The 17500-nt window shown below is 44.3% G+C and overlaps 1 protein-coding gene across 2 annotated transcripts in view; it reads left to right on the top strand.

Moving 5' to 3' along the window:
* The window catches only part of lsamp (limbic system associated membrane protein), a 51636-nt gene that overhangs the window by 28634 nt on the left and 5502 nt on the right, over positions 1 to 17500 (top strand). For both annotated transcript variants that reach the window (XM_084139063.1, XM_084139062.1), the window contains exons 3-5: positions 11304 to 11429; positions 13384 to 13515; positions 13595 to 13715. In XM_084139063.1, coding sequence (XP_083995189.1) covers positions 11304 to 11429; positions 13384 to 13515; positions 13595 to 13715 — 379 coding nt within the window. The remainder of the gene's footprint in view (positions 1 to 11303; positions 11430 to 13383; positions 13516 to 13594; positions 13716 to 17500) is intronic.

Genomic DNA, 17500 nt, shown 5'->3' with positions numbered 1-17500 from the left:
ACACATTCCTCCCACTCGCTCCCGTCACTCGCTCCCATCACTCGCTCCCGTCACCAACTCCCATCACTCGCTCCCATCACTCGCTCCCGTCACCAATTCCCATCACTCGCTCCCGTCACCAACTCCCATCACTCGCTCCCGTCACCTACTCCCATCACTCGCTCCCGTCACCAACTCCCATCACTCGCTCCCGTCACCAACTCCCATCACTCGCTCCCGTCACCAACTCCCATCACTCGCTCCAGTCACCCGCTCCCGTCACCAACTCCCATCACTCGCTCCCATCACTCGCTCCAGTCACCCGCTCCCATCACCAACTCCCATCACTCGCTCCCATCACTCGCTCCCGTCACCAACTCCCATCACTCGCTCCCGTCACCAGCTCCCATCACTCGCTCCCGTCACACGCTCCAGTCACCCGCTCCCGTCACCAACTCCCATCACTCGCTCCCGTCACCAACTCCCATCACTCGCTCCCGTCACCAACTCCCATCACTCGCTCCCGTCACCAATTCCCATCACTCGCTCCCGTCACCAACTCCCATCACTCGCTCCCGTCACCTACTCCCATCACTCGCTCCCGTCACCAACTCCCATCACTCGCTCCCGTCACCAACTCCCATCACTCGCTCCCGTCACCAACTCCCATCACTCGCTCCAGTCACCCGCTCCCGTCACCAACTCCCATCACTCGCTCCCATCACTCACTCCAGTCACCCGCTCCCATCACCAACTCCCATCACTCGCTCCCATCACTCGCTCCCGTCACCAACTCCCATCACTCGCTCCCGTCACTCGCTCCCATCACTCGCTCGCGTCACACGCTCCCGTCACACGCTCCCGTCTCACACTCCCTTCTCACGCTCCCGTCACACACTCCCGTCACTCGCTCCCATCACACACTCCCGTCACACACTCCCGTCACACACTCCCGTCACACACTCCAGTCACCCGCTCCCGTCACCAACTCCCATCACTCGCTCCCATCACTCGCTCCCGTCACCAACTCCCATCACTCGCTCCCGTCACTCGCTCCCATCACTCGCTCCCGTCACACGCTCCCATCACACGCTCCCGTCTCACACTCCCTTCTCACGCTCCCGTCACACACTCCCTTCTCACGCTCCCGTCACACACTCCCGTCACACACTCCCGTCACTCGCTCCCATCACACATTCCCGTCACACACTCCCGTCACACACTCCCATCACACTCTCCCGTCACACACTCCCGTCACACACTCCCATCACACACTCCCGTCACACACTCCCGTCACACGCTCCCGTCACTCGCTCCCGTCACACACTCCCGTCACACACTCCCGTCACACTCTCCCGTCACACGCTCCCGTCACACACTCCCGTCACTCGCTCCCGTCACTCGCTCCCGTCATTCGCTCCTGTCACTCGCTCTCGTCACATACTCCCGTCACACGCTCCCGTCACTCGCTCTCGTCACATACTCCCGTCACATAATCCCGTCACACGCTCCCGTCACACACTCCCGTCACTCGCTCCCGTCACACTCTCCCATCACACGCTCCCGTCACTCGCTCCCGTCACTCGCTCTCGTCACATACTCCCGTCACATAATCCCGTCACACTCTCCCGTCACACGCTCCCGTCACACACTCCCGTCACTCGCTCCCGTCACTCGCTCCCGTCATTCGCTCCCGTCACTCGCTCTCGTCTCATACTCCCGTCACATAATCCCGTCACACGCTCCCGTCACTCGCTCTCGTCACATACTCCCGTCACTCGCTCTCGTCACATACTCCCGTCACACGCTCCCGTCACTCGCTCCCGTCACACGCTCCCGTCACACTCTCCCATCACACGCTCCCGTCACTCGCTCCCGTCACTCGCTCTCGTCACATACTCCCGTCACTCGCTCCCGTCACACGCTCCCGTCACTCGCTCCCGTCACATAATCCCGTCACACGCTCCCGTCACTCGCTCCCGTCACTCGCTCCCGTCACACGCTCCCGTCACTCGCTCTCGTCACACACTCCCGTCACACAATCCCGTCACACGCTCCCATCACTCGCTCCCGTCACTCGCTCCCGTCACTCGCTCTCGTCACATACTCCCGTCACATAATCCCGTCACACGCTCCCATCACTCGCTCCCGTCACTCGCTCCCGTCACACGCTCCCGTCACTCGCTCCCGTCACATACTCCGAGATCAGATGAGTTATGTGTTTGGGTGTGCGATATGGCACAACTACATCACAAGTGTCTCATCACCATTCTGTTTGTGTGTAAAGTTCATCCGTTATTAAACAACTTCAGTTTTAGCTGCTCTAAAAAGACAATAGTGTCATTATTCATAACAATTCAGTTCAAGTTTTGTTCTCATCTGACTGTGTCAGTGCAGTCAGATCATTAATACTGTATGACTGAATATGAAGTATGATAGTACAGTACCAATGATCTCTTTGTGAAGCCAGAGACATTTTAATGGGTGATGATCTAATATCATCATGTCACACAGACAAGTTAGTGTAAAGTGTGTGTGAGGTGTGTGTTGTTCCTCTAACGTGAGTGTTGTTCACTCCAGTGAGAGTCGCCGTGTCTCTGTGATCTGTGAGTGTGTGTGTGTGTGTGTGTGTGTGTGTGTATGTGTGGGTGGGTGTGTGTTTGTGTGTGAGTGTGTGAGAGTCGCCATGTCTCTTTCATCTGTGCAGAGATTCTCATGTCAACGCTCTCGTCACACTCCACTAATCACTGCGATGGACGATCTGTAACAGTGAAGTTATTTAATACATAGACGTGTGAACATGTCGGCCGTTTGTTTGGCTCTCCTTAATTATCCAGCGTTAATTTCACACTCATTACTCTCTGCCTCTGCTGACAAGAATGTGTGTCTCTTAGAGTCTGAACAGAAATACTCTCACCTGCTTGCCTGATTATTTATAAAAGCCATATTATACCTTTCTCAAAGTCTTGATGTTGTTTCAGGCTCTACTAGAACAGGTTTTCCTGCTTGAATGTTGATTATTTTCCTCATATTCTCCATTGTTGCGGCTCCTCTCTTCCCAGTCTGTCAGTAACGCTCTGTTTACTTCCTGTCTCTATGAAGCCCCTCCTTCTGAAAGGCACACTGTGCTCTGATTGGTCGGCTGGAGCAGTGTGTTGTGATTGGTCGAGTGCTTCGATTGTGTTTGGGAAATGACGTTCAGACGTTTAAATGATATTGTTGTGGATAATTAAGGGCGTTGCCACTTGAGTGACTGAGTGGATTGCCGCTGCTGTCACTACTAGCCGTTTGTCTGCTAGCGTTAGCATCACGTCACTTCAGCTAATCTGCCTCTTTGCCCATTTTCAGTTATCTGGGAGTGACGCGCGGCCAAGATGGCGACGGCCGGCTCTTCAGAAACATCGGGTGACGTCATGGACACTGCGTCCATATTTTTATACAGTCTATGGTTTCAACACACTATTAACTAACACAACCAGGCCCCGCCCCTTTATTCTGAGTATGAATTATTTAAATGAGGAATATTGTGACGTGTTCGTTCCCAGAAGAAACTCAAGACTACAATGGAGGCGTTTCAGGGAGTTCAGAAACACTGACACTGATATAGAGAAGAACTGGTCTATACTGAGATGCTGTATCCCACAATGCAGTGCACTCAGCTTGGCTTTTAAGCATTTATCGACCAGTGTTTAGTTTCTCTGATAAGCATTAACATGATTTTCTGTAAAGCTGTTTTGAAGCTCTACTCAGTCACATGTGCAGGTTCTCCTGGTGCTCATGTTCTCCACGTGTTTTTGGCCAGATTTATTCCCGCCGCCTCCCGGGAGCAGAAAAACGCCCATTCTTGTTTTCCATGCAGGAACATGTTCATTAGTCTTTGTATTGTATGGTGCCGTTTTGTTTTTGCAAAATCATAAATCTTTATACAATTAGAGAAGATCCACTTGGCTGTGCAAGTTTTCCTCAAGATTAATACGAGCAGCTCTGCGACGCAGCACAAAATAAAGGACGGCTCCTGACTAAATAAATTACAGCCAAATGTCGTTCATCTTCAGAATCGATCAAACTCGGGAGGTTTATTGTTCTGGTGTGCATTTTAGACAGAAAGGAAGCTTTCGCTCTGACGATCCTCAACACAGACACAATATGTGTGTGTGTGTGTGTGTGAGAGTATGTGTGAGTGTGTGTGTGTGCGCGCGTGTGTGTGTTACGTGCTTGAAGATGTTAATGGGATGATTGCGCAACATTTAAATGAGATACAACTGTTGCCATGGGTGCAGGTAGCAGAAACAACCAAGAAGCAGAAAAATTTACGTTAAGCGCTTTGGGTGTACAGTAGTACATATGAAAGCGCTATATAAATGCCCGATTCTATTCTATTCTATTCTATTCTATTCTATTCTAAGTATGTTTTAATTGAAAAGGTGCAATGAGTTTACAAAACAGTTTATAAATATAAAAGAAAGACAAGTAAACAGAAATCCAAGAAAACAAGAGCGTCGCCAAATCAATGAAATAATCAAAATAGAATTTCCAGAACTATTTAACCCAAAGCTCTAAAACTACCTACCAAAAGAAAAATGCAGAAACAAACCCGATATCTTCAGCGTATACGACGCCTTAAATAAACTACGGTGGCTAAAACAGAAAATATACAGTGTATGGCAAACACTCTTCAACTAACTAACAAAAAACTATGCTATCTACCATTGTTTTTGAAGATGGATTTATAAAGGCCAACAATCAGTAGAATATGAGGTCAACAAACAAAAACTAAAATCAAGTCAAAATGCTAAGTGGTTACTACCTACAACCATAGACTGTAAAAAATATGGACAAAGCGTCTGTGACGTCACCCATAGACTTTCTGAAGAACGGTTTTGAAGCCGTTTATGGGGGGTATGGGCGGCGCCATCTTGGAAAATCTTGGGAAATCCTAACCCCGCCCACCTTCTGGCCAATCCATATATGGGTAAAGGATGCAGTGCGCGTCACTCAGCTCGCTCTGCTACTCCGGTTATCTCTGTATATTTTAGGCAACGAAATATGTTATAAAACACCATACTAACTCTTTTCGTTTTCATTTAAAGAAATCTTAAACATTATAGCCACACAAATGTGGTTCAGGCAACTCGTATTGATTATATTCACTGCATATAACGTTTGCCTATTTATAACAAAACGAAATATAAAACACAACCCTGCCTCTTTTCGTTTAAATATAATATAAAAATATTAAACATTTTAATATGGTCCAGGCAATATGTGCATTTGTACTAAACAACAGATGTTGCAGTAAACAACATTACAGATCATCTTTGTTGTAAAATTTAAAATGACAAAACTCAACCCAGTCTCTTTTTGTTAAATTTCAGTTTTATCAATATTAGCTATTATAAAAGTATAAGTAAAAGGTATAAGAAGCTTTACAAATAAAGCAAACAATTCCGTCAAACATACAAAGTCAGCGCTCGTCTAACCATACAACGGTAAAGTTAAATAGCTTATAAAGTTATGAAACTTCCCCTCAGCCTAAACGATTGCCCAGGGAACAAATTATAGATTCACAAGACCAAAAATCGCCCGTTAGATATAGACAAGACGAATTATATCTCATGTTTAACCACTACAGAGACGCCAGAGTCAGCGGCAAACATCAGAACGACTAGCCGAGGAAAGGCTGTTCCAGGCGGGGTACATGAGCGCCGAGCGCCCGGTCATCGCTGGATCTCACAACTGGATACAATTTTCATAAATCTTTATAAATAAACCACAGATTTAAGCTTTAAACAACTACATTCTCGCCTGAAAAACTCTTAAAACTACATTTCATGATTCAAAAACAGTAGTATTATATTTCAACTGTGTTAAAAAATGGCGCTTCTTATGTTGTCATTCTCGCAGTTGCGCAGCCTATGCTCGTTATCAGCTGTCAATCAAGCTGTCAATCAAAGTTAACCACGCCCTTATTTGTCATACATTTTATATCTAAATACGATCTAAACTAACGAGTTAGAAAAAAATTCACTCCCCTCACAGTTGTCAGGCACTCGGAAGCTATCGAAAATACAATAAAAGTCCATGGGACCAACCTGTAAAAGCATGAATTTATGCTGTGAAAATGGACATTTTAACATGGTGGTCTATGGACATTTGCTCCCTTTTGGGACCTCCCTCTAGCGGATTTTCTATGTATTGCAGTTTTTCGCACTTCCGGGTAGGCTTCATTTTTCAGATTAGAATGTTGCCGCTTGCCTACAACACACCTCATATGAATCAGATTATCCGCGTGTAACACAGGGATCAGTCAAACACACACACACCTGCACTTAATACGAGTTTTGAGTGATCTAGCACTGAGACAGTGCATTCTCTCAGAACTGTGCAATAATACATCAACGACAACAATAAACAAACCCCAAGGTGTGTTGATTTCGAAACCACCGCATAAACAAACATTAACATGTCTTGATCATGACTTGATATTGACATTTTAACTCAAAGGCATGGATGTTAATGAGATCTGGTGATGATCTGCTGACTCCTTGTCAATGGGGCCTTTTAAACTGCCAGAACGTCAGCGGATTGGTCGAACGTCAGTCGTGATGTGTAACGTTGTTACGTCACGTATATGAAGATGGACAGCCGTATTTTCCAATGATCATAACCTATGAATAATTTGTAGAAACAAATAGAAACAAAAGCACAAAAGAGAAAAAGAGAAAAACAATACAAAATACAAAAACACACGTGGAACGTAACAGTGTGTGTGTGTGTGTTTGTTTGAGTGTGTGTGTGTCTTGCAGAGTCTGACACAGTAGAGCAATGGTTCCCAAACTGTGTGTTAACATCCTTCTGCGTTCCCCCTCTCTTCCACTGCAGGCACACCTTTTCCTTTCAGGGACAACATTTGCCCCCTTAAATATCTTTAGAAAATAAATAATATTTTTTATAAAAAATGTTCAATAGAGAAATATGCATTGATGGTAAAAGTGAAGTGATCCTTTAAAAAATGAGACTAAAACCATCAGTAGGATGCAGTTAGTTACTGTGTTATTGAGTGAGCCATCGAGTCATTTATGAATGGGTCATTGAATCATTGACTCTCACGATTCGTTCAAAGCCCCAGATTCATTCATGAAATGCTGCTGTGTGTTGCAGTTCTGTGGTGGCTTTCGTTGGCCCTTCTCGAACCCTAGTCGAGCCACAGACCCCCTTCCTCCGCTCACCTCGACTCAATGCGACTCAACTCGACTCAACACGACTCAACGTGACTAAATACGACTTAACACGACTCAACGTGACTCAACGTGACTCAACGCAACTAAATACGACTTAACACGACTCAACGCGACTCAACGCGACTCAATGCGACTCAACACGACTCAACACGACTCAACGCGACTAAATACGACTTAACACGACTTAACACGACTCAACTCAACATGACTCAGCGCGACTCAACACGACTCAATGCGACTGAACGCGACTCAACGCGACTCAATGCAATTAAACACGACTTAACACGACTCAACGCGACTCAATGCGACTCAACACAACTCAACGCGACTCAATGCGACTCAACGCGACTCAACACGACTCAACGCGACTTAACACGACTCAACTAGACTCAACACGACTGAACGTGACTCAACACGACTAAATACGACTCAACTAGACTCAACACGACTGAGCGCGACTTAACGCGACTCAACACGACTAAACGTGACCCAACGCGACTGAACGCAACTAAACACGACTCAACTAGACTCAACGCGACTGAACGCAACTCAACACGACTCAACATGAGTAAATGTGACTCAACGTGACTGAACGCGACTGAACGCGACTCAACACAACTCAACACGACTGAACACGACTAAACGTGACTGAACGCGACTCAACACAACTAAACGCGACTCAACACGACTCAACGTGACTCAACACGACTCAACACGACTCAACGCGACTCAACGCGACTCAACGCGACTCAATGCGATTCAACACGAATCGACGTGACTCAACGTGACTCGACGTGACTCAACGTGACTCAACACGAATCAACGTGACTCAACGTGACTTAACACGACTCAATGTGACTCAACGTGACTCAACACGGCTCAACACCTCTCTGGGATGTTCGCATGGCAACACTACCCTCGCCTCCATCTGCGGGACATCCAGCCTACTCTTCCTATCTTTCGGCCCTGCCAGCGATACCTCCTATCCAAGGTTTGAAATTAACACCCGCCAACCCGCCAAATGCGGGTAAAAATCAACTGTGGTGGGTAACGCTGTCAAATCACTAGCCAATTTGGCGTGTTATTATCTTCACTCACTTTGCTGGGGAAGTTTGCATAAGACAAATCTGCCCGGATTTAGCGCAAATACTCAACTCATGAGACAGCATGATATATTAAATACAGCGTATTGTGCAGAATCTGCTCATATCTGGCTTACTTGAACACACGTCACTACTCAAAAAATAATGGCGCTGATTCATTTGCATTGAAGCAATAGCGAAGATTAAAAAGCATTTGATTTACAGAAAAGACATTGTTATTTTCCAACATCCTACATGTTTTTAATGTTCTTTGTCCAGTTTTGATCTGTCCACCTAATCTGTCCACCCATTTTGTTTGAATAAGAAATGAATGTATGAAATCCAAATTATATATATATATATATATATATATATATATATATATATATATATATATATATATATATATATATATATATATGCTGTGACGTAGTGAATCTGATCAATTTTTTCTTTTCTTTTTTTTTTTGGCCAGTAGATGTTCTGAATGGCCAGTAACTTAAAAATTTAGTAGCCAAATTGGCCGGTGAGTGAAGAAGTTAATTTCAAACGCTGCTCCTATCACAGAATGGACAGTAGTAGTCTAGAGACGAGCACTGATGAAGGCAGACGTGGAGTTTTCGTGTGGGTTAAACAAAGCCCAGCTGTATACTGTGGCGAACAGGACGAGGCCGAGGGCCGTGGGAGAACGGCGCGAAAATAAAAAACAATGTCTTTTATTTTCGTTTTGTATTTGTTTTATTTTTGATATTAAAATCTGTTGAATGTTCGCCGGTTTCCGCCTCCTTCTTCCCACAATGACGAACTTCGTTACATATACTGTATATACAGTATATGTATATATAACTGTATATATCCCTATAACCAACAAGTAGCGAAGAGAGCGAGCAAAGCCTGCAAGGCCCCAAACTCACGTCTCTCAACATCACCATCCTCCTCCTGCACAAGCCCAGCCCTGTGTGTGTGTGTGTGTGTGAGTGTGTGTGTGTGTGTGTGTGTGTGTGTGTGTGTGTGTGTGTGTGTGTGTGTGTGTGTGTGTGTGTGTGTGTGTGTGTGTGTGTGTGTGTGAGTGTGTGTGTGTGTGTGTGTGTGTGGGTGTGTGTGTGTGTGGGTCGGTGGGTGTGTGTGCGGTTATGAGTCTATTCTTGTTGGGCTTGGAGAAACATGTATTTTCTTGTCAGTCCTGCTTCAACTACAATTCCAATTTCATGCATGTTAGAGAGAAAGACAGAGCCGCTCTGAGGAGAGAGAGTGTGTGTGTTTTAAAAAAGGCAACAGTGATTGGTTACGGAGAGCACAAAGAGAGAGAGAGCGAGAGAATAGAGTGTAGTGCCACTGCTGTGAGGAACAGACTCAATCTGCCACCTAGTGAACATCATTTATCAGACACTGACAGCTGTCCATTTACTAACCCACAGTCGAGGACTTGAGGTCTTCATCTCGTCTATCTACTAACCTACGGTCTTCATCTCGTTCTGAACAGCTCTGAGCTCTCGTTCTGCAGGATGCTTTAATGGCCTCGCATTCAACGGTTACTTTTTCCCCAGCAGTCGTATTATATGATGTCAGTCCAGGCTGTAATGAATTTTGTATTCTGTGGTCATTTCCACTGTACCTTTAACACAAAGAGCTCTGTGCACATTGTGATCAGTATAAATGTTGTAGGCGTGTAACCTGATTTGCATAATTCCTTTATTGAACTGAACTCCCTTATGCTGGGTACACACCAAAAGATTTTTTACATCTTATAAGATTTTCAAAATGTGATAGACCACAAACATGAGGACAAAAAATCCTAGATTTAACCGTTTTGCTCCTATAGTGTGTGGTGTGCCATGATGTGACTAAGACCATGCACAAACAGATTTTCAACCAGAGTCTCGACTGTGAACACAAGAAATCTCGCAAAATCTCGCGAGACCTCAGAATAAGCTTGGCGGACGATATGCAGGAAGAAATTGCGATTATAGTGTTTGGAAAGGTTTTACACGACACGTTGTATAAACATTTGTGCTGTTGCCACAAATCAACAAGCTGATCCTCCATCTCTGCTGTCCACATCAGTTTCACTTTGTGCTGCGCCATGACTGCGTTTGTTATGCTTCCGTCTTCCATCATCTCGCTTTCTGATTGGATATTGTTTCGTTTCACGTGATAATCTCCAGAGCGTGCGTGCGTTTGTCCTCGGAGTTCCCCTCACACATCAGGATTTCTGATCGTAAATATTAAACATGTTGAATATTTACGATTCGCGATTGGGGCGGCTCCGACGTTCTTCCGATCAGGTTCGGACACTCTTAACACACCTCACACCAAGGGAAAATCTGATAAGATAATCTGTAGAACCATCAAGATAATCGGGACACAGCTAGGATTGTCGGAAGGGGGGGAAATCGGCCCAAAATCAGCCCGATTATCTTTTGGTGTGTACCCAGCATTATTGAACTGAACTCCTGGGGGACAGACCTGGGCGGAGTTTGAGACTGAAGGGGTGGAGTTTGGGGTCGAAGGGGCGGGGTTTGAGATTGAATGGGGCGGAGTTTGTGATCGAAGGGGCGGAGTTTGATGACAGCGACTGAACGAGTGAATGTTCACAGACTGAATAAACGGCTCTCTATCTGATTTATTGCAGGTTTGCTTTGCTGAAGCTGCAGCTCTGAGTTTGTTTCAGTCTTGATCTCAGACTCAGTAAATCAAGAAAATGACAAAGAGCGTCATTAAATGGCGCATGGGTTTGATGAATATGTGGGATTGTGTGCGCATTGATCAGACAAGTGTTGGTGTAATGGATGAGAGTGTCTGCGGCCCGTAACAAATGATGTGTGTGTGATATTTTTACATGCGTTTGACTTTATTGATGCTCTGCAACATCCTCATTAAACACAGAGTTTATTATGAGCGTACGTCACGAGGTCAGGTGGACTGAAGAGACCTGTATCTGAACACAGATCTTCCAGCATCCCTCCGCTCATGTCGTTCTGCTCTGGTTTTTCTCTTTCAGTTCCTGCGATCATCTATAAAGTGTCGGAGGACATCACTGTGAACGAGGGCAGTAACGTGACGTTGACATGTTTGGCCAATGGGAGGCCAGATCCCTCCATCACCTGGAGACTGCTCAACCCGTCAGGTGAGAGAGAGCCAATCAGCTGCTGGCAATCCTCTGGTCGTCAGGTCAGTCTTCGCTATAGGCTGCAGGACTCTTGAACACCAGACAGAAAGAAGATATAGAAACCACTCATAATACCCTAGCAACCGTCAGTCTAGAGTGATTGTTGGTTCGAGTGTCCGCATGTCGTTCAGACTCACAGAAGAGCTCCATCGCTCTGACTGGATTCTGTCAGCATGTTCTTTCTGTCAGACAGGAGTGTCAGCGAGAGAAACGTGTGTGCGAATCATGTGGAGCAGCTTTTTGATTAGCGTGTGTGTGTGTGTGTGAGTGTGTGTGTGTGTGGTTGATCAGTGGTTTCATGTTCACAGTGTATCTGTTGTCCTGAAGATCTTTCTCATCGACTGCAGCAGACGCGCTGGGAGCCACATTTACTGAAAAGAGCTGAATGCTGTTTAAAGTATTGACCAGCGGTGTGTGTGTGTGTGTGTGTGTGTGTGTGAGGCACTGGATCGATGCTCTCCACCACATCAAGTCACTAAAGGTCAGAGACGAAGGCTTTTTACCAGCTGGAACATTAATCAAGTGTTATCAGTGTAACATTAAACCAGTTCTGAGCCTTAAACCAGCTCTAAACCAGCTCAGGCTTCAGATTAACCGACTCGTGTGTCATGTGTCTGTAATCGAGTCACTTCTGCTGTGAGTCTCAAACATTGAAAATGTCTTTGAAACAGATCAGATGAGATGAGCTCGATTAGTGATTTAGATTCAGATTCATCTTAAATAACACATTTATACTAAAGGATTCATGTTAATCATTGAACAGAAACACAAGCTTCACATTTCTGCTGTTCGGTGACTCACACACAAACTTTCTTCATTTCTACATTTTTAATAAAAAAAATCGTTTAGTATGTTTATTTTGCATTTTGAATTACAAGGACATTGGAATGCCCTCATAATGTAGGGGGTGTGGCCTGAAACCTGAATACACACTACAATATAAGGACTTTGCATCCTCATAATGTAGGTCAAAACAGTGTGCGCACACACACACACACACACACACACATGCACACATGAGTGTGTGTGCTTTCAGGTTGAAGTCCCCACCGGGATAGAAAAACATGAACACACACACACACACTCACACTCACTCACTCACTCACTCACTCACTCACTCACTCACTCACTCACTCACACACACACAGACAGACACACATTCTCACACATACACACACTCACAGTGATGCGTGTGTCACTGCACGTGTGATTATTGTGTTTTTTACACAAACGGGGAGTTTGGTACAGTTGTTATCTTTGAACTGAAGCTGATTTTCTGTGTGTCAGAGATCATCAGTCTTCTAGACAACACCGATCATCCTCATGTGAGGGACCACCGTTATTACAGGGCTTTTATAAACATCCAATTGAAGAATGTATATTATAAATCTAAAATTAGTTTAAATTAAATTACATAATTATTATATTTTTTTTCTACTATAGTTATGCACCAGTGTGTGTGTGTGTGTGTGTGTGTTTGTGTGTGTGTGAAAACATTTAGTGTATTTATTGTGTATGTGATCTTTCAGTTCTGCTGAACTTTGCCAATTTCATGGTTTTACATAAATTAGTATTCACTAAATAAATGCATTGTACCTCACTGTGGTAAATGATGCTCATTTATAAAACATGAGTATGCAAAAATGAGCACCCCCTCTGCTCACTCGTGCTCTGAAACGCTTTTCAACTTCCTGATGAAAAGCTGACCAGATCAGTGTGTGTGTGTGTGTGTGTGAGTGTGTGTGCGAGCGATGTTTTTCTCCGGTAGGTTGTTGATGTTGCAGGATTATTATTCCTCACTCACTCACTGATGTTGTGTTAGTGCTGTGATCTGGAAGAGCCTCACATGCTCCCTCTGCTGGACAAGCCAAACTATGATGATGACGTGTGTGTGTGTGTGTGTGTTCCCCAGCCGAGGCTCTGGACGTGGGCGAGTATCTGGAGATCTCTGGGATCGTTCGCTCTCAGGCTGGACGTTACGAGTGTAAAGCAAGCAATGACGTGTCCACACCCGATGTCAAATACGTCAATGTGGTGGTCAATTGTAAGTAGATATCCATAAGATCAGACTGTTGTGTGACACACTTGTGTGTTTGTGAGAACACTGATGTGTGTGTCCACAGACCCGCCGTATATAAAGGAGGTGCGCAGCTCCGAGACGCCAGTGGGACAGGCAGGAGTTCTGCACTGCGAGGCGTCTGCGGTTCCTCAGCCAGAGTTCGAGTGGTTCAGAGAGGAGCGCAGGTCAGTCAACCCTAACCTAACCCTAACCCTAACCCAGAGTTCGAGTGGTTCAGAGAGGAGCGCAGGTCAGTCAACCCTAACCTAACCCTAACCCTAACCCTAACCCAGAGTTCAAGTGGTTCAGAGAGGAGCGCAGGTCAGTCAACCCTAACCCTAACCCTAACCCTAACCCAGAGTTCGAGTGGTTCAGAGAGGAGCGCAGGTCAGTCAACCCTAACCCTAACCCTAACCCTGTAACCCAGCCAGTGAGGTTTGGTTCCCAGAACCTTCCCAAAACAACCATCGTAGGGGTTACTTTTTAAAAAAAAATTTCAAATATGTAAAATAACTTGGATGACCCCAATATTAAATATGTTAAATGAATGAAATGGACACTAAATAGAATAAATGATTATTATAAAACATTGTACACTAATCTACACTATTTTAATGTTGCTGTGGGACAATGTGAGGGACACCTGTAAATATTATCATTACTATAGTGGTACAAAACAACACAATAGATGGTTTAGAACTTTTAATATTTATTGCACAGACCACAACTGGCCAACAAATAATTATAAAAATAAATAGTGCTTCTTCAGAAATGTACCAAAAATGCATAAATAATAATAACAAATATTCATACACTCTTTGTGTTTTATTTTATAAAACGTTCCCAAAACATTCCCTGTTATTTTTAGGTTTTATTTTTATAACCATGTAAAATAATTAAAACATAATTTTTGTCACTAACTTCTGTAAAGTTTATCTTCATAGAAAACATATACATTGCATATTGTTCACCTTGCTTGAAGCAAAATTCAAGAAAGTAGCCAGATTGTGCCACACAACATTGCAAAACTACAAGATATTTGAAGAAAAACACCATCTATTTTATGTTTCAGACAGCAAAAAAACTATCAAATATCTTCATAATCTCTAGATATTATGAGAAATTATCCATAAGAGACCGTTACATACCATGTCCGGGTTGCAAATTGTGCATACACCAAAATTCTTTTTATGAGTATGGTCCATTTCAAAGTGTTTAAATCCAAACAAACAATATTCGTAGATCTCCTCTATACCTGTATTCTTAGATATCCTCTACTCCTGTATTCGTAGATCTCCTCTACTTCTGTATTCGTAGATCTCCTCTGCTCCTCTATTCGTAGATCTCCTCTATTCCTGTATTCGTAGATCTCCTCTACTCCTCTATTCGTAGATCTCCTCTACTCCTGTATTCGTAGATATCCTCTACTCCTGTATTCGTAGATCTCCTCTATTCCTGTATTCGTAGATCTCCTCTACTCCTCTATTCGTAGATCTCCTCTATTCCTGTATTCGTAGATCTCCTCTACTCCTCTATTCGTAGATCTCCTCTACTCCTGTATTCGTAGATATCCTCTACTCCTCTATTCGTAGATATCCTCTACTCCTGTATTCGTAGATCTCCTCTACTCCTGTATTCGTAGATCTCCTCTACTCCTGTATTCGTAGATCTCCTCTACTCCTGTATTCGTAGATCTCCTCTACTCCTCTATTCGTAGATCTCCTCTACTCCTGTATTCGTAGATATCCTCTACTCCTGTATTCGTAGATCTCCTCTACTCCTGTATTCGTAGATCTCCTCTACTCCTGTATTCGTAGATCTCCTCTATTCCTGTATTCGTAGATCTCCTCTACTCCTGTATTCGTAGATCTCCTCTACTCCTGTATTCGTAGATCTCCTCTACTCCTGTATTCGTAGATCTCCTCTACTCCTCTATTCGTAGATCTCCTCTACTCCTCTATTCGTAGATCTCCTCTACTCCTGTATTCGTAGATCTCCTCTACTCCATGCTCGTAGATCTCCTCTACTCCTGTATTCGTAGATCTCCTCTACTCCTCTATTCGTAGATCTCCTCTACTCCTGTATTCGTAGATCTCCTCTACTCCTCTATTCGTAGATCTCCTCTACTCCTCTATTCGTAGATCTCCTCTACTCCTCTATTCGTAGATCTCCTCTACTCCTGTATTCGTAGATCTCCTCTACTCCTGTATTCGTAGATCTCCTCTACTCCTGTATTCGTAGATATCCTCTACTCCTGTATTCGTAGATCTCCTCTACTCCTGTATTCGTAGATCTCCTCTACTCCTGTATTCGTAGATCTCCTCTACTCCTGTATTCGTAGATCTCCTCTACTCCTCTATTCGTAGATCTCCTCTACTCCTGTATTCGTAGATCTCCTCTACTCCATGCTCGTAGATCTCCTCTACTCCTGTATTCGTAGATCTCCTCTACTCCTCTATTCGTAGATCTCCTCTACTCCTGTATTCGTAGATCTCCTCTACTCCTCTATTCGTAGATCTCCTCTACTCCTCTATTCGTAGATCTCCTCTACTCCTCTATTCGTAGATCTCCTCTACTCCTGTATTCGTAGATCTCCTCTACTCCTGTATTCGTAGATCTCCTCTACTCCTGTATTCGTAGATATCCTCTACTCCTGTATTCGTAGATATCCTCTACTCCTCAGACTCTGATCAGAGGCGCCGCTGGTTCCGTGGCGCGCAGTTTGTATATTAGCTAATGTCGCAATAATTTTTTATTAACTTTTTAAAGTTTAATCACAATTCTTATAAAGTCATTATCGAGTCATGCGGTACGACAATGATTTAATTTAGAGTATTCGTTCTCAATTCAGAGTCAAGTAATTTTCTTCATTTATTAGAAATCTTTCAATTCGCGTGCAGTCACATAACTCAAGTTGACCTCCACCTCTGATTTTAAAGTGTGGAACATGAGATAAACATAATACGATTTGCTTCGGCATCTAGTTTGCAATATCAGTTGCGTATCGGCCGAAAAAAATCACAACACAGGAAAATCCTGATTGTGTAATTATGTATTACATTCATTCAGCCACAGAGCATTGTAATGACACTGAACCTGGTTGTCCTAACACTGGAAGACTGTACCAAAATCTAGCACTGTAACAACTCGCTAATTTAAAAAAAAAGGAATATAAATTAGCTCAACTTACCATGTGCTTATTTTTAGTTGGAAAACAGAAGCTCACTATTTTTAGTCCGGTTGTTGAGAAGCATCGCCGAACCGTTAATTATTCAAAAGCAAGCCGAAAGAAATAATTTGAAATTTTGAGTGACAGACAAATAGAAGGGTGGGGGCTGATTAGGGGGCCAATCAGTTTTCAGGAGGGGCCAGTGCCCCCATGACCCCCCCTGTCTACGCCACTGGATAGATGCACTTTTATGATGGAGAGACAGTGATGAAGCCAATCAGTACATATGGGGATGATTAGGAGGCCATGATGGACAGAGGCCAAGGGACAAATTTGGGATTTTAAATGACCACAGAGAGTCAGGCCTCGGTTTAACGTCTCATCCGAAAGACGGTGCTTTTTGACAGTATAGTGTTCCTGTCACTATACAGGGGCATTAGGACCCACACAGACCACAGGGTGAACAGCGCCCCCTGCTGGCATCACTAACACCTCTTCCAGCAGCAACCTGGTTTCCCCAGGAGTCTCCCATCCAGGTACTGACCAGGCTCAGCCCTGCTTAGCTTCAGTGGGCAACCAGTGTTGGGCTACAGGGTGATCTGGCTGCTGACCTGGATAGATGCACTTTGATGGACTACAAAAAATATAAAGCCATTCACTGCCATTATAAAGCTTGGAAGAGTCAGGACATTTTTTTAATATAACTCTGATTGTGTTCGTCTGAAAGAAGAGTGTCATATACACCTAGGATGAGTTGAGGGAGAGTAAATCATGGGCTAATTTCCATTTTTAGGTGAACTC

The sequence above is a fragment of the Abramis brama genome, assembly GCF_963993115.1.
Source record: "Abramis brama genome assembly, contig: SCAFFOLD_87, whole genome shotgun sequence".
NCBI lineage: Eukaryota > Metazoa > Chordata > Actinopteri > Cypriniformes > Leuciscidae > Abramis > Abramis brama.
The sequence above is the reverse complement of the archived record's forward strand: the minus strand, read 5'-3'. Positions and strand labels throughout refer to the sequence as shown.